General features: G+C 34.4%; 6 protein-coding genes and 1 long non-coding RNA gene across 11 annotated transcripts; 3 read left to right on the top strand and 4 right to left on the bottom strand.

Moving 5' to 3' along the window:
- Positions 1 to 57: 57 nt before the first annotated feature.
- Positions 58 to 3195, top strand: LOC128883686 (uncharacterized). Of its 2 annotated transcripts, XM_054136312.1 has the most exons (7): positions 112 to 182; positions 267 to 1327; positions 1377 to 1523; positions 1567 to 1710; positions 1858 to 1956; positions 2015 to 2107; positions 2209 to 3195. In XM_054136312.1, the coding sequence occupies exons 1-7, from the start codon at positions 128 to 130 to the stop codon at positions 3193 to 3195; spliced, it is 2586 nt and encodes an 861-aa protein (XP_053992287.1). In that variant the 5' UTR covers positions 112 to 127. The 2 variants fall into 2 exon arrangements, with proteins under 2 accessions (XP_053992286.1, XP_053992287.1); XM_054136311.1 differs by having other exon boundaries at positions 58 to 1327.
- An 86-nt stretch (positions 3196 to 3281) lies between these two features.
- Positions 3282 to 4554, bottom strand: LOC128883690 (uncharacterized). Of its 2 annotated transcripts, none has more exons than XM_054136316.1 (4): positions 4271 to 4554; positions 3723 to 4151; positions 3545 to 3663; positions 3282 to 3491 (listed from the first exon to the last, which is right to left on the bottom strand). In XM_054136316.1, exons 1-4 carry the CDS (start codon positions 4416 to 4418, stop codon positions 3405 to 3407), a joined length of 783 nt encoding a protein of 260 aa, XP_053992291.1. In that variant the 5' UTR covers positions 4419 to 4554; the 3' UTR covers positions 3282 to 3404. The 2 variants fall into 2 exon arrangements, with proteins under 2 accessions (XP_053992291.1, XP_053992292.1); XM_054136317.1 differs by having other exon boundaries at positions 4280 to 4554.
- LOC128883688 (uncharacterized) lies at positions 4537 to 7082 on the bottom strand. Its single transcript, XM_054136313.1, has 9 exons — positions 6667 to 7082; positions 6493 to 6617; positions 6290 to 6429; positions 6129 to 6229; positions 6026 to 6084; positions 5569 to 5980; positions 5097 to 5487; positions 4934 to 5045; positions 4537 to 4862 (listed from the first exon to the last, which is right to left on the bottom strand). Exons 1-9 carry the CDS (start codon positions 6975 to 6977, stop codon positions 4636 to 4638), a joined length of 1878 nt encoding a protein of 625 aa, XP_053992288.1. The 5' UTR covers positions 6978 to 7082; the 3' UTR covers positions 4537 to 4635.
- An 80-nt stretch (positions 7083 to 7162) lies between these two features.
- LOC128883684 (nuclear pore complex protein Nup98-Nup96-like) lies at positions 7163 to 15752 on the bottom strand. 3 transcript variants are annotated; one of them, XM_054136307.1, is made up of 28 exons: positions 15681 to 15752; positions 15445 to 15618; positions 14631 to 15395; positions 14432 to 14578; positions 14236 to 14378; positions 14051 to 14186; positions 13960 to 13998; positions 13791 to 13907; positions 13392 to 13742; positions 13165 to 13323; positions 12989 to 13111; positions 12022 to 12943; positions 11597 to 11962; positions 11490 to 11550; positions 11372 to 11445; positions 11147 to 11307; positions 10725 to 11094; positions 10578 to 10651; positions 10154 to 10518; positions 9958 to 10098; positions 9672 to 9855; positions 9585 to 9625; positions 9470 to 9532; positions 9271 to 9410; positions 8962 to 9218; positions 8696 to 8895; positions 7906 to 8638; positions 7163 to 7847 (listed from the first exon to the last, which is right to left on the bottom strand). In XM_054136307.1, exons 3-28 carry the CDS (start codon positions 14938 to 14940, stop codon positions 7600 to 7602), a joined length of 5925 nt encoding a protein of 1974 aa, XP_053992282.1. In that variant the 5' UTR covers positions 14941 to 15395; positions 15445 to 15618; positions 15681 to 15752; the 3' UTR covers positions 7163 to 7599. The 3 variants fall into 3 exon arrangements, with proteins under 3 accessions (XP_053992282.1, XP_053992283.1, XP_053992284.1); XM_054136308.1 differs by lacking the exon at positions 15681 to 15752 and having other exon boundaries at positions 14432 to 14551; positions 15445 to 15571; XM_054136309.1 differs by lacking the exons at positions 7163 to 7847; positions 15681 to 15752 and having other exon boundaries at positions 8153 to 8338; positions 8410 to 8638; positions 15445 to 15571.
- On the top strand, positions 9410 to 9905 carry LOC128883693 (uncharacterized). The gene is made up of 3 exons (XR_008459082.1): positions 9410 to 9512; positions 9567 to 9619; positions 9691 to 9905. It is a non-coding gene; the product is annotated as an uncharacterized LOC128883693 (long non-coding RNA).
- Positions 15722 to 18334, bottom strand: LOC128883689 (uncharacterized). The gene is made up of 5 exons (XM_054136314.1): positions 18293 to 18334; positions 18159 to 18245; positions 17970 to 18066; positions 17435 to 17916; positions 15722 to 17323 (listed from the first exon to the last, which is right to left on the bottom strand). The coding sequence occupies exons 4-5, from the start codon at positions 17886 to 17888 to the stop codon at positions 16194 to 16196; spliced, it is 1584 nt and encodes a 527-aa protein (XP_053992289.1). The 5' UTR covers positions 17889 to 17916; positions 17970 to 18066; positions 18159 to 18245; positions 18293 to 18334; the 3' UTR covers positions 15722 to 16193.
- A 1051-nt stretch (positions 18335 to 19385) lies between these two features.
- LOC128883685 (uncharacterized) lies at positions 19386 to 25378 on the top strand. The gene is made up of 20 exons (XM_054136310.1): positions 19386 to 19396; positions 19488 to 19566; positions 19617 to 19818; positions 19869 to 19953; positions 20024 to 20109; positions 20173 to 20566; positions 20625 to 21283; positions 21343 to 21569; positions 21629 to 21904; positions 21951 to 22092; positions 22149 to 22402; positions 22450 to 22588; positions 22644 to 22799; positions 22853 to 22996; positions 23053 to 23732; positions 23787 to 23846; positions 23914 to 24079; positions 24126 to 24608; positions 24675 to 24889; positions 24941 to 25378. Exons 6-20 carry the CDS (start codon positions 20173 to 20175, stop codon positions 25365 to 25367), a joined length of 4422 nt encoding a protein of 1473 aa, XP_053992285.1. The 5' UTR covers positions 19386 to 19396; positions 19488 to 19566; positions 19617 to 19818; positions 19869 to 19953; positions 20024 to 20109; the 3' UTR covers positions 25368 to 25378.
- Positions 25379 to 26088: the final 710 nt, after the last annotated feature.

Here is a 26088-nt window from a genome sequence, read left to right as displayed (position 1 = left end):
AAGTGAAGCGTGAATGGTTTGATGAAATGTCAAAACAGGTGTGAACCTAGTAAATGAAAAAGCATCAGAAAATTGTAATTGAATCCGCAAAAAAGAATGCAGTGATAGTGTGTGTTGAAAAATTTCAATGGAGCATTTGAAAGCGCATGGATTGTCTAAATGTTTAAGGGGAGACAGCACAGGTTGGAACGAAGAAAAAGATTATGTCGAAGAATTGTTATGTTTTTCTCAAGAAGTGATTCGTTATGCTGCGCAACTACCTTCAGGTGTCGACTATCATATTTGTGAAAATATTCCATCGTTTCAAGAAAAATCGAAACAATGTGAAATGGAAATAACCAACGCTTTACAAGCGTGTGCATATTTGTACTTGTTAGATGAGGGATCTTTTACAGCGCAACAAAAAGCACCGAATCCTTCCACTTTGACTTGTCATGATTTTTCTGATGTTTTAGAACTCCAATTGTCTAAAGTTGGGCGTGCTCTACGTAGCTGTGAAGAGAAAGGATTTGATATACCTTTAGTGCCGCCTAGGCTACCTTATTCTAAAGAAAGTGGATTAGCGAAAGAAGAGTCAGGCGATCAATCAGGATTCCTTAATAGTACAATTACATCAGAAAAAGAAGCCACACACGTGAATGTTGAAAAGTTAAGCAAGCTATTAAAGGTAAATAAGGTGGACAAGGAATTATGGCAAAATGCTTTTGGTTGTCCTTTGAATAAAATTGAGTTTTGTGAATGCTTTATACAAACGAAGTTTCATAAGAAAACTCTTTTACCAGAGGTTTTCAACAATGCAACAAATCCTCTCGATTTATATTTGTTACCTCATTTATATGAAGAAGAAATTCATTCTTTAGACTGGGAATGTGAAACAACACCGGAAGGTCAGCTGAATCTTTTGGTTAAAAGGTCGCCTAGGAAGTTTTCACCATTCTTGACAGAAGATTTTATTTATGTTGACACGGAAAAATCGTTAAAAAAAATGATTCATCATTTAAAAAGTCAAACAGTTTTTAGTCTCGATACAGAACATCATGATCGCCATTCGTATTCTGGTATCACTTGTCTTCTGCAAATCAGTACAGAGTTCCATGATTATATTGTTGATCCTTTACATTTAAGAAAACATTTATGGTTATTAAATAAAGTCACAACAGATCCTGCCATTCTTAAAATATTACATGGAGCCGATTGTGATATTCTATGGCTTCAAGAAGATTTTTCTATTTATATTGTCAATATGTTTGATACGTGTATTGCATCCCAAGTGTTAGCTATACAAGGAGGCAATTCTTTGGAAAATTTACTTTATTATTTTTGTCGCGTAAGTATGTGAATTTCAATGCCTTTCATTCACTTCTTTTTTTTCTTAGGTTCGAACCGATAAAAAATATCAATTAGAAGATTGGAGAAAACGCCCGTTAACAGAAAAAATGATTGACTACGCGCGTAAAGATACGCATTATTTACTTTATATAGCCGACTCTTTGATAAATGCTTTAGTAGATCGAACCGAAAAGGTGTGCCGTAATTTTAATTCTATAAAAAAAAAAAAATGTTTAGGAAGAAACTAATAAAGTTTTACAAGTTTTACAAAAAAGTCGTTTGTTAACTTTAAAAAAAGCTACGCAATCTTGTAAAAAGAATCGCAGTCTTGAAACTTTACGAAAGGATCTGCCTTATGATCCCTTGTCCGACTTGTTACTGGTAACCCGCTATTTTCTTTTTTTCACTCTAAATAAGACTTCATTTTGGGTGTATTGGCTTTAAACAAGACACTTCTTGTTTCCTTTTGTCCAATATCAGTCATACTTTTCTTTGTAGTAGATGTGTTTGTGCGGGGGGGGGTATTAGATGCATCTTGTCGAGTGGAGAGACGCAGTAGCTTGTAGTTTAGATGAATCACCTTGTACTCTGTTATCAAATGCTTTACTCAAACGTTTAGCTACCAACGTAAGACACGCGTGTTAGTACTAAAGTTTCGTGGCACGCGTGGCACTTGTTTTTTTAGAGACCGGTATCGTGGGAAATGTTTCAAAGGTGTGTGTATCCTCTTAAACCAGTTTTAATGCAATTGTCGGAAAATATCATCGCCATTATTCAGGTAAACAAAAGAAAACGGATTCGACATTGTTGTGTGAGCTTCACATGATGTATTGTTTTGGAGGTACAAACCAAACGCCCTTCTTTGTTTCTTTTTTGTAGAGAACAGTAAATGCGTTTCAGGCGAGTGAACAGACTGACTCGGTGCTAAATGAAAAGCTGAGCACAAAAAAACACTATAATGTTTTACTAGAGCCATCTAACGAGTCGCGTTTCGCACCTGATGTTGTTCCACCGACTAATTTAGCACAACATTTTGTTATGAGTCCCGAAAAATCAAAGGACGACACAGAATCAACATTCAAAATTATGGATTCAACACATTTTGTGTTTTATGAAATTCCAAAATTTCAGGTTCATGCATCCATTCAATCTACAAAAGAAACTCTAGAATGTCTTAGTCATCCTTTAGCAGGAATCGAAGAACTGTATAATTTAAAGGAATGGAATTGTGGTGATCGTAAGCATTCTCTTTTTGCGAAAGCTGTAGGGCAGCGTGTAGTTGTTAATTGTTTAAAGTCAACAACCCGTCTGGCGGGCACTTTAACACAAAAGGGTTCAACTGCAGAAGAAATGGTCCAGCAAACTCTTCTTCAACAAATCCCTTCCAAAATCATTAAGCCAAAAGAGCTTGACGCGGAAATGAGCATTCTAAAGTGTGCTTCTAGAAAAAATGAGCAAGGAAAAAAACAAAAGTTTCAAAATATAATTCTTAGTGCCGCCGACATGATGAAAAATGTCACACCCGCGACGTCGCTTTCTTCCAATGAATGTAGAAAAAGTACACGGCACACAACCAATACAAAACAAGCACGCGATGAGAAGAAAGAGTCATGCCAACAGAGCAGTGAACAAGTGGGCACCCGTGGAATACAACCCTTAACAAACTCGTTAAAAAAAAGAAAGCGTCTACGAAAAGCGTCTTCGATAGTTAATGCTGTAATTCCGACATGTGCTGTTGACGCATCATATCTTAAAATTCCGTCCTTACCTAGAACTCATCGATTTTTTGAATCCGGTGGAGCCATGTCCGAAAAATACAAAGGTCCTAATTCTTCAAAAAAACGTCGCAGATTTGGTTTTAAATAATTTGTAAAAAGTCTTTCATTTTTCAAATCAACATTCTATTGATACTTTAAAAAGTCTCTCTCTTTATTTCTGTATGTTCGTGTGTATGCTTTTGTTTGGTTTTTCTTAAATTTTTATTGATGAAACAAAATTAATATTATTTATATAGAAAACATACAACTCATTTAACAAACGACGTGAATCGTAGAAAATTAAAATACCAACTATATTTAGATATCCCACATATTATTTTCATTAAAAGAAATGTCACTGCGTGTAATTGGAGAGGGTTCGTGATTCGTGAAACTATTTCTTAACTAGAAAGATATAAAAATACAACGTCATTGTCACTAAATTGCATCGTATGTACCGGATCGAGAGCAAAGGACGCTGAGAGCGAATCACCAATACACGGAATCACTGCTCCCTGAATTCCCTGATACATACCACAATTGCCCCTGAATTGCCCCGGGCCCGCGTTGGATCCCCCTGTACAATAAACGTATTCAAATGGTACACATGGTGTTGCTCAATACAGCAGCACTCACGATTTGATGAAAAAGCTAAACGTGATTGAGCAGCGCGTGCTTTTTTTTCCAACACCTCTTCTGACGAATCCTTCTTATTGTTGTTTTTTTCGTCCACCTTAGACGTCTTTCCGCGCAAATGCTGAGGCTTCACTCCCGCACGCTGAATATCCTCTTCGTCATCCATGTTGCTCCGCAAATGATGAGGCTCTGCGCCCGCGCTTCGAATCTCTTCATTTTCATCCGCCACGTCGTCGCTGTGGTTCCACACTTCTTCGCTTACGTTGTTCGCGTCATTTTTCAAATCGGGATCTTGGTTGAACCTGTCATACGTTTCTTCTTTTTTAGAATTTTTCGGCTTGGATTGGTTTGGTTTAGTGAGAATAAGAATCTTTTTTACTGAGTATCTGGGGGAGGGGAAGGACACTAAGTTGTCGTTTCGTGGTGAATCTGTGACATGGTTGCATGGTCGCAACACGTGTGCAAAAATAATCTTAACGATGATTGTGCAGAATTTTCAACAAACAGAAAACAAACAAACAGAGCAAATTATCTTATACTCTACGTACTATAATTACCAGAGTCTAATCTCAGTAATGCGTCACGTTGGAAGTAAAGAACATGAGAATGAACTCGATCAGCTAAAAAAAGGTTAAAAAAATAAAGCGTTGGCAGAACACAAAATAACATTTTAGCTCGTAAAGAAAACAAATCCATTAGGGTTGTTTCATAAAAGGAAATATTGCCTATTAATGTGGGCGACAGCGCATTGTGTTTGTGGTCTTGTTTCCACTTTGTAGTTTATGATTTAGGAAAGAAACAATACTAAGGTGAGAAAAGTTTTTAAAAATTTAAGCATTTGGTAAATGAAAAGAATTTATTAAAAAAACATCTTTAACTTAACGTAAGGAAGGAAAAAGAAAAAAAAAAACATTTAATTACTACACAATATTGGAGCGGGATTTTGTATTAAATTTTTGAAAATTTCATTATGAGCAGAAAGGGACGAACTTAAAATAGACTCAGAAAAACATAATTGTAACGTCCATAATCCCATACTTTGAGATGGAACGTTTGTGGTGTTTACCGAAAGCTTTGAGCGCATCGTGCTGCTGTTAGCTTTATTGGTATTTCTTTTGGCATCCGCTGATTGACGTGAAACTATGCACATCAAAGACGATTTTAAAAACAAAATATTTATTTATTGAAAAATTAAGCTTTGAGCGGCTTACATAAAATAAGACCTCGGTCTTGCAAAACTGACATGCCATCATTATATAATTGACGTACATCTTTAAAGACAATCGGTAGCTCATGCGTTACACATAACTGTTTATAAAACATCTAGAAGACCATTTGTTTTTTTTAAAGTACAAAACAAATTTTCAACCAAACCTGCACATCTTTTAAGGTAAGTTCGACGTCCGAGTTTGAAGTTTCATGAGGTTGTTTTGTGGTTTTTTGTCGAAACGTGTAACAAATTGCACAAACTAAAATTTGCTGATGTAATGGAATACATGAAATAATATTAAGACAGTTTCTTTCGGATTTTTCACACGAATTAAGTCCAATGTCGTCTTTAAAATTGAAGTGTTGTATTTTATCAGTCAATTCATTTAAATGGTAAGACGAAGAGTTACATATGCTGGTAGACTCGTATCCTACACTGCGTATTTTCTTCTCAGGGGATTTCAAACACTCTAACGTTGACTCTTCGTCGGCTGACCCTGACTTAACTTTAAACACTTGTTCTTCTAAAAGATGTAACTTTTTGGTAACAAGAGCTCTTTACGGACAAGAAAAAAAAAACACAGACAACTTTTACAAACTAAATTTAAAAGAAAAAGTATGTTTTGTAAAGCGTTACCTACAAACATCAAGAAGTTTCCGGCAATCTCCTGACTGGGCGGCTAGTTTTTGTGTAATGAATGAAATTTCCGAACCTGTGAGAGGTGAGTGCTCTTGGAAATCTTTACGTAATAATTTCATAGTAATGGGATCATTTGATTCAAGTTGTGTTTGCATGTGCGTCTTCGCCGTTTCCAAGCGATGGAGAATAATATCCCGCATATTTTCAACTGTATAAGGTTTAAAGACGATAGTATGAAGTTGTAGAGGGGAAGATGTCTTGTCCGTAAGAAGAGTTGATAATGATGCGTAAGCATGGGCATTCGATACCCCAATGATAACGATTCGTTGATTGATTTCCGAACGTAATAAAAGATGACATATTTTTTTGAAAACCATCATAACATTTGAATTAGTCTTCACTTTACCACCTACAAGGAAGTAATAATCAAAAATGTCAATATCAACCAAGTTACTTTGACTTTTTTTATTCAACAAGGCGGTTAATTGATCAAATTCGTCTAAAACAATAATACTACGAGGCAATCAATAAGTAAACAATTTAAAAGGTTTACTAACGTTTTTTTAAACGGAGACTTTTTACTTGAACGCGTGACGCGAGGCTGTCCTAATTGAATAATTGAAAGTAATGTTTGTTCCACATCCAACAAGACTGTTTCCTTAAGGAGAAAAAAGGTTATACAACAGTGAAAGGTTTAGGAAACTCAACAAATTGTTACTTTTGCTAGTTTGTAAACAGTTTCTTTTGTTATTGTGGGTGATACGATTTTAGAAAATGCTACGAGAAATTCTTCATAGCTTCCTAACATAGCAGCATTAATGTAACAAGAAGATGCCATCCATTTCTCATCTAAAAATTCTAAGAATCCGTATCAGCAAAAACGTTATAACAAAAAAATTGATAAGGTAATTGAAACAGTACCGGAAACATCGGATGACTCCTTTAATAAAGAGAGTGTATGCATGACTGTTGTTGTTTTACCCGTTCCTGGAGGCCCATAAATATAAAGAAAAGGCAACGCTTCAAAAACGGGGGTTGTCATTATTCTACAGTAAAAGGAAAACATGAAAAAAGAAAAAAAAAAAAAAGACGTACTGATGAAGAAATGTTAGTAAGTTGTATTGTTCATCGGTTCGCGCAACTATATTAGAAAGTGAATAACCACGTGTGAAAACTTGACATGACAATTGAAAGAAAGAAATTAAAACTTCATTAGAAAAGAAAGGGTTTGTTGCGACGACCTCAGGTGTCGTCTTTTCAGATGGTGAATGGCAAGAAGATTTTGTACTTGATGTTGAAGGGGAACGACAAGGTGACATTATATCTATACATTTATGGTTATATTTGCTTTCTTTTGCAAAATTTTGTTTAGAATGGATCTCAGTTGAACTATAATGTGGGGGCATGAAAATTAATAAATATCTTAAATAACACACTTAGACGAAAACTTATACTCTAATAAAAAAAAAAACGCTATTAACTTAAAAGAAATTATAGTAAAAAAAAAAAAATTGTTTAATTATCTGAATGATTTGTCACTGGTCCATGACAGCTCGGGACACGTCGACTCAGTCGCCTTTTTGAATTCTATTTTAATGTGTCATATAAATTATTCGCTTTAAAAATAATATTATGACAATGAAAATGTATATGTTCTAAACAGTGAACGAAAAAATGTTTTCGTTGCTTGAAAGGTCTTGGAATGTCAAAAAGGCATGTATGGTTCTCGTTCTACCTCCAGATTGCCCATGACAACCCAGACATGTTGTAGTAACTTGCCATTTGCAACTAGATATTTTAGTCTTACATAATTTCTGACATTGTATGCTATTTCACTAACAAGAAAAGACATTCTAAAATATGTATTTTTAAAAAAAATGGATTGAGAAAAAAGAGGAGTAAAGAAGAAACATGTTGTGAATGAGTACTGCGAAAACTTAGCGGAAATTTTTAACAAAAACAAGATACAATAAAAACGTATGGTTGATATTTTAGTAAGAAGTAAGCATTGAATTTAAATAACTTTTTTTAACAAGCTAACAAGACACCGTAGCCATAATCGGATAAATCTTGTGGATTATTCATTAAATCCAATGCATCACCTTTCAGTGATAAACTTTTACTTCTTCCCTTAAGTATTGTGTTAAGGCACGTATAAACTGCTTCAAGTAATTGAAAAGCTTGAGTAGAATAACGATTCAAGGAAGTTAAAATATAAGGTAAACGAGAGTGTTTTTGTTGAGATGGTGGTATGAAAAGTAAAGGCTGGTTCGATTCTATAAGAAAAAGGGAGAAAAAAAAATAATAAGATAAAAGTTGTGAAAATCAAACCACCTGAAAAAGAGATTAAAGCGTCCGATGAAGAACCAGAAAATTTTAAAAGGTTTCCTGCAATGTCGTGCATATGTTGCGCAACATCACAGAAACGAGACATGGAATCATCAAAATAAAGAGACGAAGAAGAATTGTTCGTTTTTTTCTTAGTCGATGAGGAGACTTTGGAGTCATCTGAAAAATCTTTATGTGAAAAGAATATTAAAACATCCACAATCCATGTCACAAAAGTACATAAAGGCATTAAAACACATTTTTCCCATTCTGTTTGTAAAAGAAAAAGAGAAAACTTGGATAAAATAAGCTGACAGAATTCATGAAGTGTTCGTATGTTCAGTTCTTGATTACAAAAAGAGATCGTGTTTGGATAACAAGTCGCTTGATTAAATAGAACTTCAACCTTTTTCAAAATTTTTGAAAATATGAGTCGTTTCTGATTTACATAAAAATTATTTTGTGATGCTTTTTGTAAAAACAAGAAATTCCAAGTAAAAACAGAGTGACCTTGAATGATGACGCACAATTTTTCTATAGTTGAATAAAACGTTTTAGCTAATAGAAGATCAACTAATCCATGACAAAACAGTGATGTTGGTGAAGGACAGACATCCGTTGGAATGCGATGATGAAATAGTGTTTCAAAAAAAGATACTGTAGTTTCTTCATCTGAAGATTTGGTTTCACAAGGCACTTGGAGAGATGCTAGAGCACAATTTAACCAAAGATTAGAGCTCTAATCAGAAATTTACAAATTATAAAATCTCATACAGCAGAAGATATAAAAAAATACCTCGATTCCTTTTTTAGCAAAAGGTAATTTAGCTAACGAGACATAAAGAAGGAAATGAAATGGAATACAAATATCTGGGTGTTGCAGAAAATTTAAAAAATTCGTGTAGCAATTTGTGTCACTTAGGTTTGGTGTTTCTTGAAACAAAATAGGGACACCATAGTATAATAAGGTTAAAATATTTTGTAACGCTTTCTTTTCTAAAAAATAAAAAAAAAATTATTATTCACGCAGATGCATTGTATAAAAAAAAATGCTATCCTCACTTGAAATAATTTTACGTGATACTTGACTGAAAATAAGTAACACACACCATTTGTATAATTTCAACGATTGTAAATACTGATACAAAAGTGTATCCAAATAATAGTAAAGCTGAGCCGAAGGTTCGGATCCTGTTTTTGCACTGAAAAATTTAAGCGTTTGAAACAACGGCCACAATAAAATGATTCCTCTTGCATCACCACAAACGGAAGATAGATGAAACAATTTAGTATAATTGATTTCATTATAACAAAAGAATCTGTTTTTTTTTTTAAATAATCTTACATACATTTCTTTAATTTGAAAAATACCTTAAAAGTTGATATTGTAAATCAATAGGGTCACTGTCGCATACATTGCGTCGGTGAAGTCCCAAATACTCTGGGAGAGGTGCGGGTGTTGTATTTTGATTTGGTAAATTCAATAAAGAATGTGTGAAAGTATGGAAAGCCTAGACACAAATGGTTTGTTTTAATAGAAACAAAATTTATTATTATTTTTTAAACTGACACGTTGTAAAACGGTAGTCTTTAGAACAGTGCCTTCCTCAAAGGTACTTGTAGATTTGATTGTCTGAAATTAAAAAAAGTAAAAATTGTGCATGAAGAAGATTGAAATGACATACATTAGTCGAATATAAAGTTGAAGAAGCGTCATTTTGTACGTCTTTAAAAAACAAAGCGTTTAAAATGAAAAATGTTTTTGGTGTTACCGTAATTTTTTAAATATAGGGATGCATCAATTGAAGGATACCACAGAAGTAACGCAAATAATGTTTTCCAATCAAGTGCTTCTTTCGCTATTAAGCGGTCAATGCATCCAGCTAAAACGTGATGAATTCGAAGTACAGGTAAAGGTATTGTTTCATATATTTGCCTTTTTTGCCATTCAATCAGCTATTTGGATGGAAAAAAAAAATTCAAACAACCAATAGCCCCATACAAAAACAAGCAAAATAATGGTATGTTTTTTTTTTTAAATAAAAGTAACTTTCTTACTTGTTGAAATAAAGGTTCACGATTCGATGGCACGCCAAACAATGAAGGGGAGCCGGATCCTGTTAAACACAACGCTAAACGAAAAAATGGGATTTGTTCTTTTGCACGATTTCCCATTAATTCAGTCGTCGCTTGTTTGATCTAAAGATAACAATTTTATTATTGTTAAGAAATTATGAGAAATGAAAATTTTTACGTTATTTGACATCATATAATAAAGTGTTTTTTGTAATCGGCATTCCGCTTCTTTTAATAGACCGGTTTTCAAATTGATTTCATGCGAAGAAAAAACAGGTAAATTAGCTACGGCTTTATCAACTTTAGGAGTATTGACAGAAGAAAACCATTCAGAAAGAAGAGTGATACGATGTTTATATAATTCTCTATAAAAATCAGAATCATTCGTTTCTTCAGGAAAAACCTCCATTTCTGGCGAAGAGGCGGTCGGTGACGATTCTTTGCGTTGTTGCATACTCGCTCTTTTATCATTATGATTTAGATCGCCGAATAAAAGGTAAACTAATTGCCAAGTTTCTAAACTATAAACTAAAAATCTTCTGACTACAATGAAAACAAAAGAGAAGCCATTTTTTTGGGTTGACAAGTAAAAAAAAACTAACTATTAGAGGGAACATGTCGATGTTCGATTGCTCTAATAAATTGTTCAATTAACTGCACTTGTAATGCGAAAATTCTGAGAGAAGAACAAAAAGAAATTTATAACAATGACCTTCAAAATTATGAAACACACACTATTTTTTTCTCACTTGTCAAGCTGATAATTTTTGTCAAATAATAATTGAAAAGTTAAAACTAACAAAGAGTCCACATAGTAAAAGTATAAAGTTTCGAAAGAATATGTTTCAGTGGAAAAAAGAGAAGAAAAATCATAACGAGTATTGGATAAACAGAAAAGAGAGTCATCAACGGAATGGAAATCCTTTGTGATACTAATTTGTTGCGGGACGAAAAAAATGATGTTTGGGGAAGTTGAGAGCACGAAATTGTCTACGAAGAAAGCTTCAACTTGTAGAGTTTTAGTACAAAAATTGGTTTTGTTTAAATCCAACATATTTGAAAAATTATTAAGATGTTCAGAAAATGTTTCTTTTTTATCACAAGAAGACAAACTTTTTTCTACACAGGAAAAAACAAGTAGAAGGTTTTTTTTTCTTCTAAATTGTCTAACGTGGTGTAAAAAGTAAAGGCGACTGGGACGAGTCCTTTAGCGTGCTTTCTTGCAGCAATGCTGGGAAGATAGTTGTTTGTTCTTCTTGCTCTTTGTCTTCTTTTTCCTCTTCCACTTCCTCATCAAATAATCCATACCGACTAAAATGCTCTACGCGGAATCTGATGAAAGAAATGAACACCACATAATGGTTTGAAATGGACTAATAAAATGAGCTATTATTACTTCCAAACGTAATCAGGTGTTAATGCAATAAATTGAGCTTGCATTTTTTTTGTAAACCAACGAATTTTTTCAACCTAGCATAGGATTTCATGATAATGTTAATGTTGATGAAACTTACATGTTCTTGGTATTGGTGAGCAAGTTGGTCAGATGTTAAATTTTCCTGTGGCGTTTTGGGCCTATAAAACAAAGTTACGAAAACGTAATAAGACTGAAAATACCTACCCGCAATTGTATAATGTAACGAGAGCTGGCTTATTCAATCCTTCACCTATAGGAACAGGTGGCTCCTCCTTAAAAGGATAAACCTCAACAGCTCGATCTTCAATAATAACATCGTCGTCAATAGAGATTCCTCGAATGTCTGTTAAACCTGGCCATGTAATTTCACCATACATTTCATGACAAATAGTGAAATCTTCCACAGCTGCTAAGCGAGTGTCACTATATGATTGTAATGTTTCTAGTGATGGACGTGTGGAATACCCTTCACGAGTACATTTTAAAAAAGAATTTCTATTGTAGTGTTTTTTAAATGTTTTTTCTCCCAAAAGATTGGTTATGCGGCCTGTTCGTCTTGTTATGCTAGGACTAACAAAAATAATATGTTAAATTCTTTTGTACACTTGATCAGAAAAAAAGTTTCTTACTTGTTTTGTAAAGAATCCGATTTTTGTTGACAAGCATCATAATGCTCAGATAGTGAAAACGCTGTGCCTTCAATGCAACCTTCATTTTGAGACGGTAGATTTTTTTTAAATGGTGTGGAGACACCAGGTTCCTGAAACACAGTTCTATGAAGTCTTTGATGCATTTTCTCTTGTTTTTCGAAGCATTGTGTGGACGCTGATGGTCTTGCTTCTGTAAAGGCATCATCACGATACGTTACATTTTGGCACGATGTTAATTGAGAAGGCGATAACGAAGTGGTGTATTGAGATAACGGAAAACGAAAAACAGAGTTACATCGTGATAAACATTTATTGGATTGTACTAACTTTCCTGATGAATTCAAAAGTGAAGCATCTTGCCTACAACCTGATTTGATAAAATTTGTGTCATTTTTATCGTTAAAACTATCCCATTCTCTTTTATTATTTAATAAAAGGGGAGACATAAAATTTGTATATCTCCCAGCAGAAGATGTGAATCGTTGAGGTGTCGAAGAAAACTTTTTAAATTGGGAAGCATTATCAGAGATTGGTTGCCAAAATTGTGTGGATGCATTCAATTTATTTCTTCTGTATTGTGACGGTAAAATCACTCCACACGCAGGAAAAGAAAAGGGTTTTGGTACACTAGGTAATTGACCTCTTGTCAGATACCTAGTTTCTAGTAAAGGAGTTACACGATTTATACCATAAGGATCCGAATTATTAAATAACACTGAAGAGACATTATTACACGCCATGTTCTCATTTGACTTTTGGTTAGACGAAATCGTAGACTGTGCAAGACCATTTGTTGTGTTTAAATTTCCTTGACTAAAAAGGCTTGTTGTTGGTGGTGGAGAAAACAAAGAAGTTTTTGTTTCATTGAATAATCCCTGACCTGCTTGAGTCTTGTTTTGACCTAAATGTGTAAAAGCATGTTAAAAATTTTTTTTCTTCTTTTTACCCGAAAAATCAGTAAACCCAAACGTATTTTGAGAGCTGCCGGACAATCCCTTAAAAAGGTTTGTTCCTCCTAATTTATCTGAATTCGGTATGGCTGATGTGTTAGTAAAGAGATTCGTGGTGCCTAAGTAATAAAAATCAGATCTTTCATAGTATGCAACTAGTTTCACCGGTCACCTGCAGTTGTCGACGTATCAAACAACGATTTTCCTAGTTGTGGTTGTGTGTTTGTTGTACCAAATAATGACGGTGTCACTTTAGAAGTCGAAGTATTAAACAAAGAATTTGTCCCTGATGATACTCCTGTCGTGTTTGAACCAAATAAAGTAGAACTTTCTAAAATTACCAAAAAAATAGCAGGTAAGTATATGGATCAGTTATGATTTTCAAAATTTTTTTTTTACGTGTTGGTTCTTTTACACTAGTCGACCCGAACAAGCTTGTTTGGGGAGCTGCTGTAGTGAAAAGGTTGGTTGTAGTCGTATTTGGTGTTCCAAATAATGATGAGGACGAAGGTTGTGCCAAAGGTGTCACATTTTGAAATAAAGATGACGTCCCTTGATTTATTGTTCCCGACGGCGTTCCTTGCTGCGCTGATGTCACAGGTGCCCCGAACGTCGGTGCCGTTGTTCCAAAAAGTGACGTGTTTGTTAACACATTAGAACTTGTGTTCGGTTGCACCGTTGTTCCAAACAGCGATGTTGTAGGTTTTGATCCAAAAACACTTTGTGTTGGATTAGAAGAAGAGAAAATGGCTATTAAAGTATAATTTTTAATGTAAGATTAAGAGTTCAGTTACGTACAGTTTGACGTTGATCCAAATAATCCAGTAGAAGGTTTCGAATTGTCCTTAGAAAACCCTCCAAAAAATGTATTTGATTGATTATTAAAATTCGACGATGTGTTGACTGTACTTTGCCCTATATTCACTCATAGACTTAACAAGATCGTCTTACGCATTTTACTACCTACCCGTCAGAATTCCTGAAGTAGTAGACGGTGGTGCAGTAGCTTTAGAAATTACATAGTAATGTGTAATTTAAAAAAATACTACCATACGTACTGGTATTAAAAGGTGTGGTCGTACTAGATAAAAGATTTTGTGATGAAAAAAGTGGTTGACTTGTTGTTTGATTTAATACATTCAAGTTTGTATGATTTCCAGCAATATAATCTTCATATCGCAATTCTTCTAAGCACTAGCAAAAGAAATTACTTTTACTCTTGATTAATTAATCATTATGTTACCTTTTGTTGGTTGATTTCAGGTAAAAAGGTGATACAACAAATTTTAGCTTGAGCAGTAGCATCCTGTTCCTCACGATATTGTATACCTTTTGTCCCTACTCTACTATTTGTTATAGACGAAGAAGCCCCAAAGGTTCCAGTCCCTTTTACAGCACACAATAAATAAGAAATCACACAATTTTTTTTTATTCCTTACCAAACAAATTGGAGTTTGATGTACCCGTATTAAAGAGGCTAACATTCGACGGCTGCTGAACTGAATTTGTAAATAATTTACTCGGGGTTGTTGATGCAAGAGAAGGTGTTGAAAAAAGGCCTGAAGGTGCAGACGAGCTATTTGAAGCTACAATACGAACAATAACATGAAAACGAATCAAGAACAGCTTTTTTTTTACTTTGGTTGAAGAAGGAAGAATTGCTTTGTTGAGGTGCCCCAAATAAATTTAATGGCTGCTGCTGCTGCTGCGAACCAAATAAATTTGTACTGCTTGAATGCTGAGGTGTTCCGAAATTTGTTGTAGATCCACTAAAACTGTTATTAACAGGCGTTGTATTTTGGAAATTGCCAAAGAAACTTGAAGGCGACGCTGTCGAATTAAATCCAGTCGTTCCAAAAGAGGGTTTAAAGAGTGAATTTGTATCTGTCTTTGGTGTTGTTCCGAAAGACCCGCTGACTCCTGAACTTGTATTTGATACACCAAACATATGCTCCAATAAGTAAAAAACACAGTCAACCAAAAAATGTGGCTTTCAATAGGTTTTCACTTTAATAACTCATTTAAAATAAAAATGCTTTCTAAATCAATTTACTTTTTTTATGACAACTATTAAAGTGTTTTGTTTCCAATATAATTCATTAAAAGTGATTAGAAACCAGGCATTTAACACAATTATCTGACATTTTGCTTAAACTCAATTAAACAGGCAAGCCTAATGGCTTCCTGTCCCTTGGGTGTTATTTGAAATACCATTTTGACTATATTTTACTAAAGAAAAATGATTCCGTTTGAATTTTAAGATGCTCTATTATTTTTGTTGACCTTCTTATTAATTTATCAAAAGAAACTTTGTACATGAAGAGATTGAAAATAGAATTTCCGCTAATATGTCTAAATATTCGACGTGTATCTCTCTCTCCTTTTATTAAGGAACACAGCCACCTAGACAAAAAAACAAAGTTAAAAGATTATTTACAAGGCTCTATTATACTTTTAAATACGTCTCTGGAAAAAGCAAGTACTTGCATTCTTGTACAAGACAAGAAAATTTTTTTTTAATGCAGTGTTTTGAACATGTCTGACTCCCGCTTGAGAACAAAGAATACACGTATGTGAAAATAAACAGAATCATTTTTTACGCTCCCCTCATTTTCTTTGACTACCGCTAAAGAACCAAATGTGCACAAACATGAAGATAAAAAGTTAATTTTTTTAGTGACGCATTACACAATTTTTAACCACTCCCGTTGAAGAAGGAAGAGTACAGATAGGTGTAGAAAAAAAAAATTAATTATTTTGTCCTGCTTTCTTTCATTTTTGTCTGACTCCCGTTTGGGAACCAAATGCACGAAACCATGAAAAAAAAAATAATTCATTTAGTAACACATTAGACAATTTTGTGTAACTCCCGCTCGAGATGGAAGAGTACACATACGTGTAGAAAGGAATGATTTTCTTGGCATGCTTCTATTTTTTTTTGTCTAACTCCTGCCTGGGAACGAAATGTACACATACGTAAAGAAAAAAGGTTTATTCTTTTTGTAACGCATAATACAATTTGCTATGACTTGCGTTGGGAAGGAAAAGTTACATAGATGTAGAAAAAATGAATTCATTTGCCGTGCTAGTTTCATTCTTATTTGATTCGCGTTGCGAAACGGAAAGTACACTTTAACCTAAAAAAGATGCATTTTTTTTGGTTTGGTAAAACCAAAACGAATTGTAGCAAAGTATGACGTTTCATATTTTAGTAGGTAGTAAAAATGGAGTCGTTTGGATTGGATGAGAAAAAAGCCGTTGTATAAGAAATTGTGAATGTATAAGCACAACATGCTTTTTAGTACGTTTAAATGTAGACTCATTTGTAGGCGGTACATCATAATCTATAGTTTGAACAGATTTGACAGCAGTGCAATTTTTTAAACATGTTGTGGAACTACTCGATCTATTGTTGCATGATTTATTACGTTGAGGTGTGATTAATGTGGAAGAAATTGAATCCTTTTTCTTAGTTTTTTGGTTTAAGAGTAATGAACTTCCAGTTGTTGAGGGTACTAATGCTCCATGTTTTAATGGAAGTTGGGTCGTTTCTCTTCTTGCTAATTGTTTATGTTTCGAACCATTCGTATCCCGCGGTTTGACTCCTTTCGTAGAGTCCATTGCTTTTGCTACCGTTGCTTTAACGGAAACTTTGTTTGTTTTTGTTAAAGTTAGCGTAGGATTTTTGGATAGTTGAAATGATTTTGTTATTGTTGAAAGTTGTTTTTTAACATGTGAGGTTACTCTTGACAAATAATTTCCCTTATTGGCTGCATCATGAGTTATTTTAGAACAAGAATTGATTGTTGGATGAGAGGAAGTTTGTCTGTCGAGAGGTTTTTTTAAGTCACGATGTCGTTTGCAGCTTTTTTGTAATAAAAGTTGAGATGCGCCAGAATCTATAAGATCTTCATACAAGCTACAAAGTTCTCTAGAGAATTTGCTTGCCGTTGTGGTTTCTTGCTTGATTGGTGAATGCTTCTTTTTTTCAGCTACGTCGCAAGATTTTTTATTAACCTCCTCTTTATCCTTCGGCGTTAATGATGGTGACTTTTTTTTTATGTCATTCTGGTCTTGTATCCTTTTCTCATGTGGTTCTTCTAATAAAGATGTTTTTGAGGATATCGTTTCAACAAGAACTTGTCTCTCAACCGGTAACACTGTCATTAATTTTTTATCTTGTGACAGAATTGGTATATGTTTTTCATTGTGTGAAAAACACTCTTTTTGAACAATAGTACGAACACTTTTTTTTTTAGGAATTAAATTAGTTAATGAAGATGCCAATTTTTCGTCCGTTATCGTCTCTAAAGAACGTTTTTGCAGCGTATCTGAAACATGGAGAGTAAGCACATCTCTGTAGCAACGTCCGTTTCTCAAAAAAGTATGTCTTTGTTGACTGATGCACTTGTTACTAAGTGTTCTGTGTCAACGTCACTCACCATTATGCTGCGTTACTGAATAAGGGACGTTTGTCGAGAATTTAGATTCTTTTTTTTTAGGAATAACAACGTCTAAAAATACATTTGAAGAAAAGTTTTGTTCAAAAAGGCAAGGTGACGAAGTCGAAGCAATTTTTTTAACAGGCGGCTCTGTTTCTTCATCACTTGCCGAATCTACAATCCTTAAAGAACGTCTTTTTTGTCTCATAGAAATTGATTCTTTATGAAATAGGTTTAGATCGTTTGAAGACTTTGGGGAATCTGTTTTTAAAGCCACATGGGTGGGATTTTTTATGCAAGCTAAAGACATAGAACTTTTGGGATTCGAATTGTGATAATGATTATTAAAATTATGACTCAAAGATTTCAAACTATCCGAAGTAAAAGAATTCCTATGATTATGATGACGTTTTAGGCCGATTTCTCTCTGGGAAGAAGTTGTTGAAATTATCATTGACTGTTTGTATAGTCTTTCTGTGACGCTAAAGAAAAGCAACAGTGGTTAAACATCAAAGAAGATTCAAAAGACAAGTACCGTGTATTTTCATTTTTTTTTTCTGAAAAAACAAGAGTTGTGGATTTCGAAATTAAATCGGTTTTACTGCTGTTTTTAATATCACACGATTGTTCATCTAACGTGAGGACAGAAAAAGAAAAATGATAAAACAAACACAACAGTGGCAGCACAACGCAAACGAATCGCTTTGGATAAGATTTTCTTTACCCGTTTGACTAGCGGTGAAATAATTGCATGGGTTTTTTTCTGATGAATGGATGCTACTCGTCCCTGGTGTTTTTTGGTTTGATGAAACTGAACAAGAATTAAGTGGACGCGGTTTCTTTTCTCGTTTATCCCACCTTGTGTAAAAAATAGGTGAATTGTTATGACATTCCTGTGTGTGCATTGTATTCATGAAAGGTAAAATAGTACTTTAAATCAACAAGAAGAGCATAAAAAAAAAAGAGTTAAAAGTGATTTTTGTTTTATGTTACTTATTTCGACATTGTTCTTCTTTTTTTGTTTTGTCAACAAAAAGAAAAACATTTTTAATGTTTATTATAGGCGACACTTTGGTACTTGCACCGAACACAAATCTGTTCCTATGAGGAGAATCAAAAAATTGGTGCAAAACAGAACAATCATGACATGAAAGTTTGTGAAAAAACATAAATCTACTTTTCACAATAAATAATTGTTTTATGGCGGTACACTCCATTGAGCGCCTTCAAGTTGGGAACGTTATATGGTTTCCAATTTTTAGAAAAAAGGACAAAGGTCAATGCACATGGAAAAGAGGACAAGTACTAGAATGTCACTTATTTCCAGATCACGTCCTTGTTTCCTTTTTTCAAAAAAAGAACAAGCCCTGCACAACAGCTTACATTTGCCCAGCATCTGCTATTTGGACAGATACCAATTCGCCAACGTTTTGCGTCCTCAAAGATTCTTATAAAGATTTTTTACATGAAATTGTTTGTCGTCAAGAATATTCGAAAATTTCTTTACCCTTCGAAGTTTTTGAGAAAAATGAATCCATGTCCCATTTCTTCTTATCCGATCAAGGAAGCTTGCATGATTGGCGTGTTTTATTAGTCTATGCTACACTCCTCTTCCATAACCTTATTAAAAAAAAAAGTTGGTTATTTTGCCAAAAGATTTCTTCAAAGGTTTTTTTGCATTTTAATACATTAAGTTATTATTATGTTCTGCAACGTGTGCCTTCACTTTATGCTTATTCTTCTGCCTTGGATCAACTCGGTTTAGGTTTCCAAAAAATGTTTCAATATTTTTCAAAAGTATTATTCCAGCACAGAAGCATTGCCTTAATTTTATTAGGTGATTCAGAATCTTGTACAAGTTTCCTTGCTCTTCAACTTATGAAAAAATTTACCATGCCACATGGGCTTTCCATCCTTAGTCAACCTTTTTGTATGGTGTATATTTTAACGATGCTCACTCAAGTAAGTTGTTTCTATGTTTTTAAACACTTTTAACTTTGTACAACAAGAAAGTGTCAACGTAAGGAGAAGTCTGGATATCAATCACTTGCAGGTTTCCATTATCGTTTATCTTTTAATGTGAAAGCCACTGAACCTATCCATTGTTTTGTGTCTTTATGGTGTGGTCCTTTGTACGTTTCTGTACATTGAATTTTTTTTTGAATTAACATTTTTTTTCTAGGCTTCTTGGCTTAAAAAAAACATCCAACAATTATGCTTGTCCTTTAATATTTAACATTATATGTAGTGTGATATTAAATGACGAACAGCAACTAGAAAGTTGTATCATATCACCGACCCTCCAAGAAGACGCTAGGTGGATCTTACAGAGTCTATATACAGCTCGACATGAGAGCACAGAGTGTCTTTCTTATTATCAAACCGTAACAAATTTGTCTAAAGTTTTTTTTTCTTGAAACGTGAATGTTTGTAGATAAACGACGCTTTTCTTCATTGTAGTTTTCCTTTCTCTTGTATTCATGAAATATGGAGGCTTATTTTTGTCATAGCATTTTTAGGTGAACGTTTGCATATGACTTAAAGAAAGCGTTATAAGAATTTTGTGGGTAAACGTTTTTCTTCTTTTAGAGACGGGTTATATCTTCTTTTCTACAAATCAGCACCACAACGTTAGCGCACCTTCTGGGTTAACATTCGAAACTTTCTTACAAAGAGTAGGTCTTTCCTTGGTTATTCCAAAGCTTTGTGTTCGTGTCACTTTGTTTTTTTTCATGTAGATGTTGTTTTATCTTGATATACCATTGGTTGAAAAAGGGCTGGAAAAAGTGTTTACTTCTCATCTGCAGTGTTTATGTCAATTATCAAATACATTGTATCAATGCATGTTAAAATTCTTAATAGCGGCGTTCAATTCGCGTATTCCTCAAAACGAAGAGCGTCCACATACATGCTGTGTGGAAATTGTGTATGGCGTAGGAGAAACGCTAGATAAGGAGGAGTTAACCATGTCGGCGGCGAGGGACCTGTCAAAGATGCGCCAAGAGTTTCATCACTTGGAAACTGATTCAGAACGTATCTCAAGCGTAACGGGTCACCCATTGGATGAGTTTTTTGTTCGTTGCTGTCAAGATGTACTGAATTCCTCTTATGCTTATGACAGCGTTTTGTCAGGTAGGCTCCTCTTTAGTATTGCTTTGTTTTCAATTTTTTTTTTCCGGTATACTGTAAGATGTGGGGTTCCACAAAAAACATATGAAGCGAGTGATTCGTAAAGATGTAAATCTTTTTTCTAATGAAATGGTGCTTTGGAACTGTCTAAGGTTAAGCCATGACTCTTCGCATTTTAAAGAAACCCGTTCCCAATATGGGGATGACTACAAAAATGGCGAGTCTTTGAATCGACAAAAGAAAAGAATAAACATTAGCGATGACACACCATCACAAAACTTCATCAAACATTTGAAGGAATCATCACAGAGTCTAACGTGTGTTTCTTTCTTTCCGCAAAAACCTTCTTGTTTCGAATTCTCTCATTATTTCTCTCAAGCCTATTACGACACAAAAAAATTTTATTTTGACAATACCATGAATGCACTTCCCAGCTTTTTATGGCAACTATTAGAACAATCTTCTCTGAGCTTATTAAAAACCTGCCTTACAACGTATGGCTCACCTTTGATGACATATTTAAGATCACAGCAGTGTGAAGAAGGTTTGAAGAATATATACCACACAATCAACACAGTTCAAAATCGGTTCTACATATTATGTTTGGGACACCATTTACGACAAGTGAAATATCAAAGTCTCTTCCCTTACAAAAAAGACGCTTTAAGTAGTGCAGACGTTCAACAGGTTGCTTATCAATTATACTATTATCGTTTTTCTGTAAGAAAAAAACGATATGAACGCTTTTTTTTAACATATCCTATATTTTTTCGTTTTAGCAATGTGTGCGGTCCCACGATTATTGCTTTATCAACACTAAAGACTTATTAAAAATGCTTGAGAGTTTTGCGTGGATGTTCAAAAAAGACGTCAATTGGAAATCATTAAGTGAAACTAAAAAAATTCAATCACTCCTTCAAGTCCTAGGAGTGTCTTTTTTTCCTTACACATGGTGTCGTACAATTGTTTGTTTACATCGCTCAACATTTGAGTTTATCAAGACTCGGTACGTCATTGACGCAAAAGAAGACAAAAACCAGCTCGTTTAAGTCAATTGTTTTCTAGTATAAAACATTTCCATACAAGATTTCTTCCAGCATGCATTCAAATACAACGTTGTTGTTTGTCGTTTCTGTATCGTCGGCGAAAACAAAAGGAGTGTCGAGCTCTGACTCAACTACAAGCATGCATTCGAGCGATACAAACACACAAAGAACATGAAAAGCGTTTCGAAAATACAACGGAATCGTTGATGTGGGGTCTTGTAGTGTTTCTGTGTCAAACGTTTGATGTGCATAACGCACTCCATGTGGAAACGAATGAGTTTGCTTTCAAACAAACGTAATGTTTTTTCGTGTTTCAATTGGACGTTTATTTTGCATGGAAGACTCTTAGAACAAAAGATGTGTGAAAGAAGAATCCATGCTACTCTTCGCATTCAAGCATGGTGGAGGGGTTTACTAGCTATGAAACAAGTTCACCAAAAGGAAAAAGAGGCTTATTCTGCTGTAGCGGCTCTTGTCATACAGGTATATGGCATGCTCATGCGATGTTTTACCTTCTTACCTTGTGTGCTCTTTTTCAGTCAGTTTGTCGAAGATATTTAGCGCAGCTGCATCTTTGTAGTAATGTTGAACAAAAAAGATTCCATGATGCAGCTGTTATAATTCAAAAAAATTTTAAATGTTGGTGGAATCGTAAAAAATATCTTCAACTTATTCAATTAAGAGTTGCCATTGTTCCTATTAAGCGTATAACATCATCTTTTTTTGCCACAAACCATCGGTTACAGATGCTTCATCATCTTCGACACCATCGTTCGCAACGTACTAACCTTTTGTAAGTTGTCTTTTCTTTTTTTTTTGAAACGTAACTGTCAAGTGTAGAAAAAATACACTTCAATTGAATTTCTCTGCCGTATGTATACAACGGTCTTGGAAAGGTTATATGGTTCGAAAACAATATCATTTTTTACTGCGTCTTGCTCAATTATGTCAAACAACTGCTTTCACTCATTTACATAAGGTTGTCTTTTGCTAAGATTCTATTATCAAAGAAACAAGGTTTTGTTTTATGAAAGGCCAGGTATCGGCGTCTTTTTTATAAAATTATCTTTCTTCAAAAATGGTGGAAAAGCTATTTAAAATTGCAACCTTTTCCTACTATGTTTGTATCTAAACGACGTCGACCAAATATGACTGATCTAACAAACAAACCACTTAGCTTATTTCTTGTGGTAAGATGTTTTGTCTTTATTTAATCATACCTTCGTTTTGGTCTTTCTTGTAGAAGAACAATCAATTTTTAGCTTATCGGCAAGAAATTTTATCCTTTAATTTATTACACATTCCTTTAGTTGTCTTGCAAGCAGTGTATCGTCATTCTTTTCATTCTTGTCTTAATGATTTGAATATGATGCCTCTTCAATTCATTGTAAGAGGAATACAGAAAAAACAAATTGGTTTTAAAAATACTTTCATTTGTTCTAGTCAAAACAAGTCAATCCTAATCCGTGGGCGTGGCCTTTTCTTCGTTTACTTGAATCTTGTGCTCAAAAAAGCTGGAACACGATTATAGAAACAGAACCAGAAGTCTGTCGTTTGTCTTGGTACCAACTTAAAGCGAGTCGTTCTTCTTTTCCTTTTTTAAAAACAAAGAAATCACTTTCTTCGGCGTCATGGCTTACGATTTCTCTTTTGACACAAATGCCACAACTCGTTTGGATCCAATCCATAAGCACTGGTGGTGAACATACTCTACTTGTTTTAGGAATCTTACAAAAAACTTCTTGCTATTCCTCCAAAGAACCAAATTCTTCCGATTGTTCTAGGAATCAAAAGCTCAAATCGTGCGAAATTGTTTACTCTGTGTATGCATGGGGATCCAATGATCGAGGCCAATTAGGACGATTTGAGACCAGTGAAACTAAAAAAAAAGATATTGCCGTTCAAACCATTTTAAAACCACTCCATTTCTCATCGCCAGCCTCCAAAAAATTTTCTTCCAAGCTGTCTCAACAACCATGTTCCACAAAATTTTGCTTTATCAATCATTCGACGTCCATTCAATGGATCGGAACGGGAAATGAATTCTCTATTGCTTTAGCTTTTGACGGAACTATGTATACATGGGGCGACAATACATATGGTCAAACAGGGCAAGGTTTCAGGCAAGAGGCGAAGGTCTTTTTCACGTTGCCCGTCTGAACTTGTCATGTATGTAGATATAAATATATTAATCAGCCTGCTGCTTTAACCTGTTTTGGATCATCGCGTATCGTAAGGTATGCTGTTCTGCCTAGACTATAACGTTTTTGTGCGTGCATACCATTTCGTGTTGTATTTAAATAGTTTCTCGAACAGTCCTTATCATGTGATGTGCTTAACACACAAAGGATCACCTTATACATGGGGTAAACGTACCCATATTGGTTTAAAAGACCTAGTTCCAGAAGGAGACATTTACACACCTTGCGCTATTACATGGAAAAACTCGAAAATCATTCCTTGTGCTCGGGTAGACATTTTTTGTCGTTTTTAGATTGCTTGAACTTTGTTCTTAGGGCTTGAGTGGTTATGGATTCAATATTCTATGCCCTATGCATTCCACCACACTTCTTTATATCTGGGGAAGAAATGATTCTGGTCAATTAGGTTTAGGAAACACAGCACCTTTTTCTGCTCAAACAATTCAAGAAACTCAATGTGAAATTCCTTTTTGTATACCCAAAGAATACGTCCCTTTAAAAAAGGTGTCGTGTGGATCGAATTTCGTTGCCGCAACTGTGCATTCTTCCACCTTTCCGTTATTTTTATGGGGAGCTTTTCAAATTTTTGATCCAGTTCAAACAAGTGTTCCCAAAACCACTTCACATCCATTCATTTCTTTCACCAAAAAAAAATCACCTTCGAACAAAACGTCCGCCAATAAAAGTGAGCAATCTTTTAAAATCATGAGTATTATGAAACCAACACCTGTTTTAAGTGAATTTTGGGAGAATTCTTGTATTGATGATGTGACGTGTGGACATTGTTCTTCTGTTCAAGTAGAAAAATGTCTTTGCTAGACTTACCTTTGCTAACATATTTTTTGGGGTTCCTATTCACATCAGGTGGCTTTTTTTTCAAGCAAATGTGTGTATGGTTTTAACTTTGTTCAACCTCATTGGTATCATAAAGAGGCGTTGGAAAAGAAACAACAACATTCAAGTTATTCCTACTACACGTCTTCTGCAGAAAAGATTGACACCAAACCTAGCATTTATCCGACCAAGCTTGAAGGAGAGTTTCATTTCATTCCTGCACTTTATCAGTTTACAAAATGGAGGTAATTTTTTCACATTTTCGTTTTTTTTTTCTGTAATCCAAAACGTTTTAGAAACGGACTCCATTCATTACGGACGCTTCAGACGACTTACAATAGTCGTGGTTTTCAGTTAGATTACGCTGTTTGTTCTAAAACTAATTTGAGTAAAATTTTTCGCGGCCTCCAACTGCCGGTTCAATCAAACAAGAATATTAATTCTTTGCAATCCTCTTTTAATCAGTCGACGATGTTGAAATCAAAAGAGATTTTTTCTAAAAAATTACAAATGTATTTCACGCCACAAAAAATAACAGATCAAAAATTTCTAAGCGACAAGATAACAAACTACTCAGATGTAGAAAATGTTAAAACAGAGCACCAGGCAATCGACACCTTAGTTGACATTCCAAAAAGCTTCCCTTTTCAATTATCTACAACTCAGCAAAAACAGGCAATCCTTTTAGGCGAAATGTTTTTAGGCCCCTTCCCCCCAATTTAGTAGACACCAAAAGTTAACCTCCATAAGAACCAAAGTTTTTTCGTCTTTTATAATAAAGACATCCCGTGAACTTACAAAAAATAAATTGGAGTTTTCCGCTATGACCTATGGACTACATTGTCAAGGCGTTCGTATGAAAAATGTCCCACCACTTTTTGACAGATAGTGCATTTTTTCATAAGCTTAATGTTTTTTATATCTGTCACTCTTCCTTACAAAAAATGTGACACGCCTTGTGTTTTTTGCGTAGAAGGAAGACGTTTGGGGATGTTTTGGACCCCAGGCGTTATCTTAAAAAAAAAAGGTCTATTCATCTTCACAATATTGAATTGGCACTGTTTCTATTGTGCTTTGCCTTTCATGAAAGGATTTGTTATAAACTAACAGATAGAATGGCAATGACGATGTTTCGTGCACTTCGACAAGGGAAAATTTTTTTTTTTGTTAAAAGATACGCGAATTTCTGTGTTAAACATAATGTTGTAAGTAATTAAAAAAAGAAAGTTTTAACGTAAACAGCAGCAGTGTAACAAAGATAATATTCTTTTTTATAAAATAGCCACAGCATATAAACGTAGTTTAATAAAAGTGTTTAATTGTGTTTTGTTTCAATATGAAGACGACATGAGGCGCTGTGCCATGGAAGTAAGAATTGCATTTTTACTGGACAGTTTCTTGATGACAGTAAACAGACTTTACCTGTCCCGAAAATTGTTGTAGA

Source organism: Hylaeus volcanicus, unplaced genomic scaffold (assembly GCF_026283585.1).
Source record: "Hylaeus volcanicus isolate JK05 unplaced genomic scaffold, UHH_iyHylVolc1.0_haploid 12237, whole genome shotgun sequence".
Classification (NCBI taxonomy): Eukaryota; Metazoa; Arthropoda; class Insecta; order Hymenoptera; family Colletidae; genus Hylaeus; species Hylaeus volcanicus.
Note: the sequence above shows the minus strand (reverse complement) of the source record. Positions and strands in the feature narration are given on the sequence as shown.

Coding starts and splice junctions, on each gene's coding strand:
- LOC128883689 (XM_054136314.1), bottom strand. CDS start 17,888: ATGATAATTTCAACAACTTCTTCCCAGAGAGAAATCGGCCTAAAACGT. Junction 17,324..17,434: donor TTCAGTAACGCAGCATAATG/GTGAGTGACGTT, acceptor TCCATGTTTCAG/ATACGCTGCAAAAACGTTCT.
- LOC128883690 (XM_054136316.1), bottom strand. CDS start 4,418: ATGGATTTGTTTTCTTTACGAGCTAAAATGTTATTTTGTGTTCTGCCA. Junction 4,152..4,270: donor ATTAGACTCTGGTAATTATA/GTACGTAGAGTA, acceptor ACCATGTCACAG/ATTCACCACGAAACGACAAC. Junction 3,492..3,544: donor CGTCCTTTGCTCTCGATCCG/GTACATACGATG, acceptor ATATCTTTCTAG/TTAAGAAATAGTTTCACGAA.
- LOC128883684 (XM_054136307.1), bottom strand. CDS start 14,940: ATGTTTGGTGTATCAAATACAAGTTCAGGAGTCAGCGGGTCTTTCGGA. Junction 14,579..14,630: donor TTCTTCCTTCTTCAACCAAA/GTAAAAAAAAAG, acceptor TTCGTATTGTAG/CTTCAAATAGCTCGTCTGCA. Junction 13,743..13,790: donor ATTTGGATCAACGTCAAACT/GTACGTAACTGA, acceptor ATACTTTAATAG/CCATTTTCTCTTCTTCTAAT.
- LOC128883685 (XM_054136310.1), top strand. CDS start 20,173: ATGTTGTTTTATCTTGATATACCATTGGTTGAAAAAGGGCTGGAAAAA. Junction 22,997..23,052: donor TGATGCCTCTTCAATTCATT/GTAAGAGGAATA, acceptor CATTTGTTCTAG/TCAAAACAAGTCAATCCTAA. Junction 24,609..24,674: donor GACATTGTTCTTCTGTTCAA/GTAGAAAAATGT, acceptor TATTCACATCAG/GTGGCTTTTTTTTCAAGCAA.
- LOC128883686 (XM_054136311.1), top strand. CDS start 128: ATGGAGCATTTGAAAGCGCATGGATTGTCTAAATGTTTAAGGGGAGAC. Junction 1,328..1,376: donor TACTTTATTATTTTTGTCGC/GTAAGTATGTGA, acceptor TTTTTTTCTTAG/GTTCGAACCGATAAAAAATA. Junction 1,524..1,566: donor TAGTAGATCGAACCGAAAAG/GTGTGCCGTAAT, acceptor AAAAATGTTTAG/GAAGAAACTAATAAAGTTTT.
- LOC128883688 (XM_054136313.1), bottom strand. CDS start 6,977: ATGCCCCCACATTATAGTTCAACTGAGATCCATTCTAAACAAAATTTT. Junction 6,430..6,492: donor GGAGTCATCCGATGTTTCCG/GTACTGTTTCAA, acceptor ACGGATTCTTAG/AATTTTTAGATGAGAAATGG. Junction 6,085..6,128: donor AAGTCTCCGTTTAAAAAAAC/GTTAGTAAACCT, acceptor ATTGCCTCGTAG/TATTATTGTTTTAGACGAAT.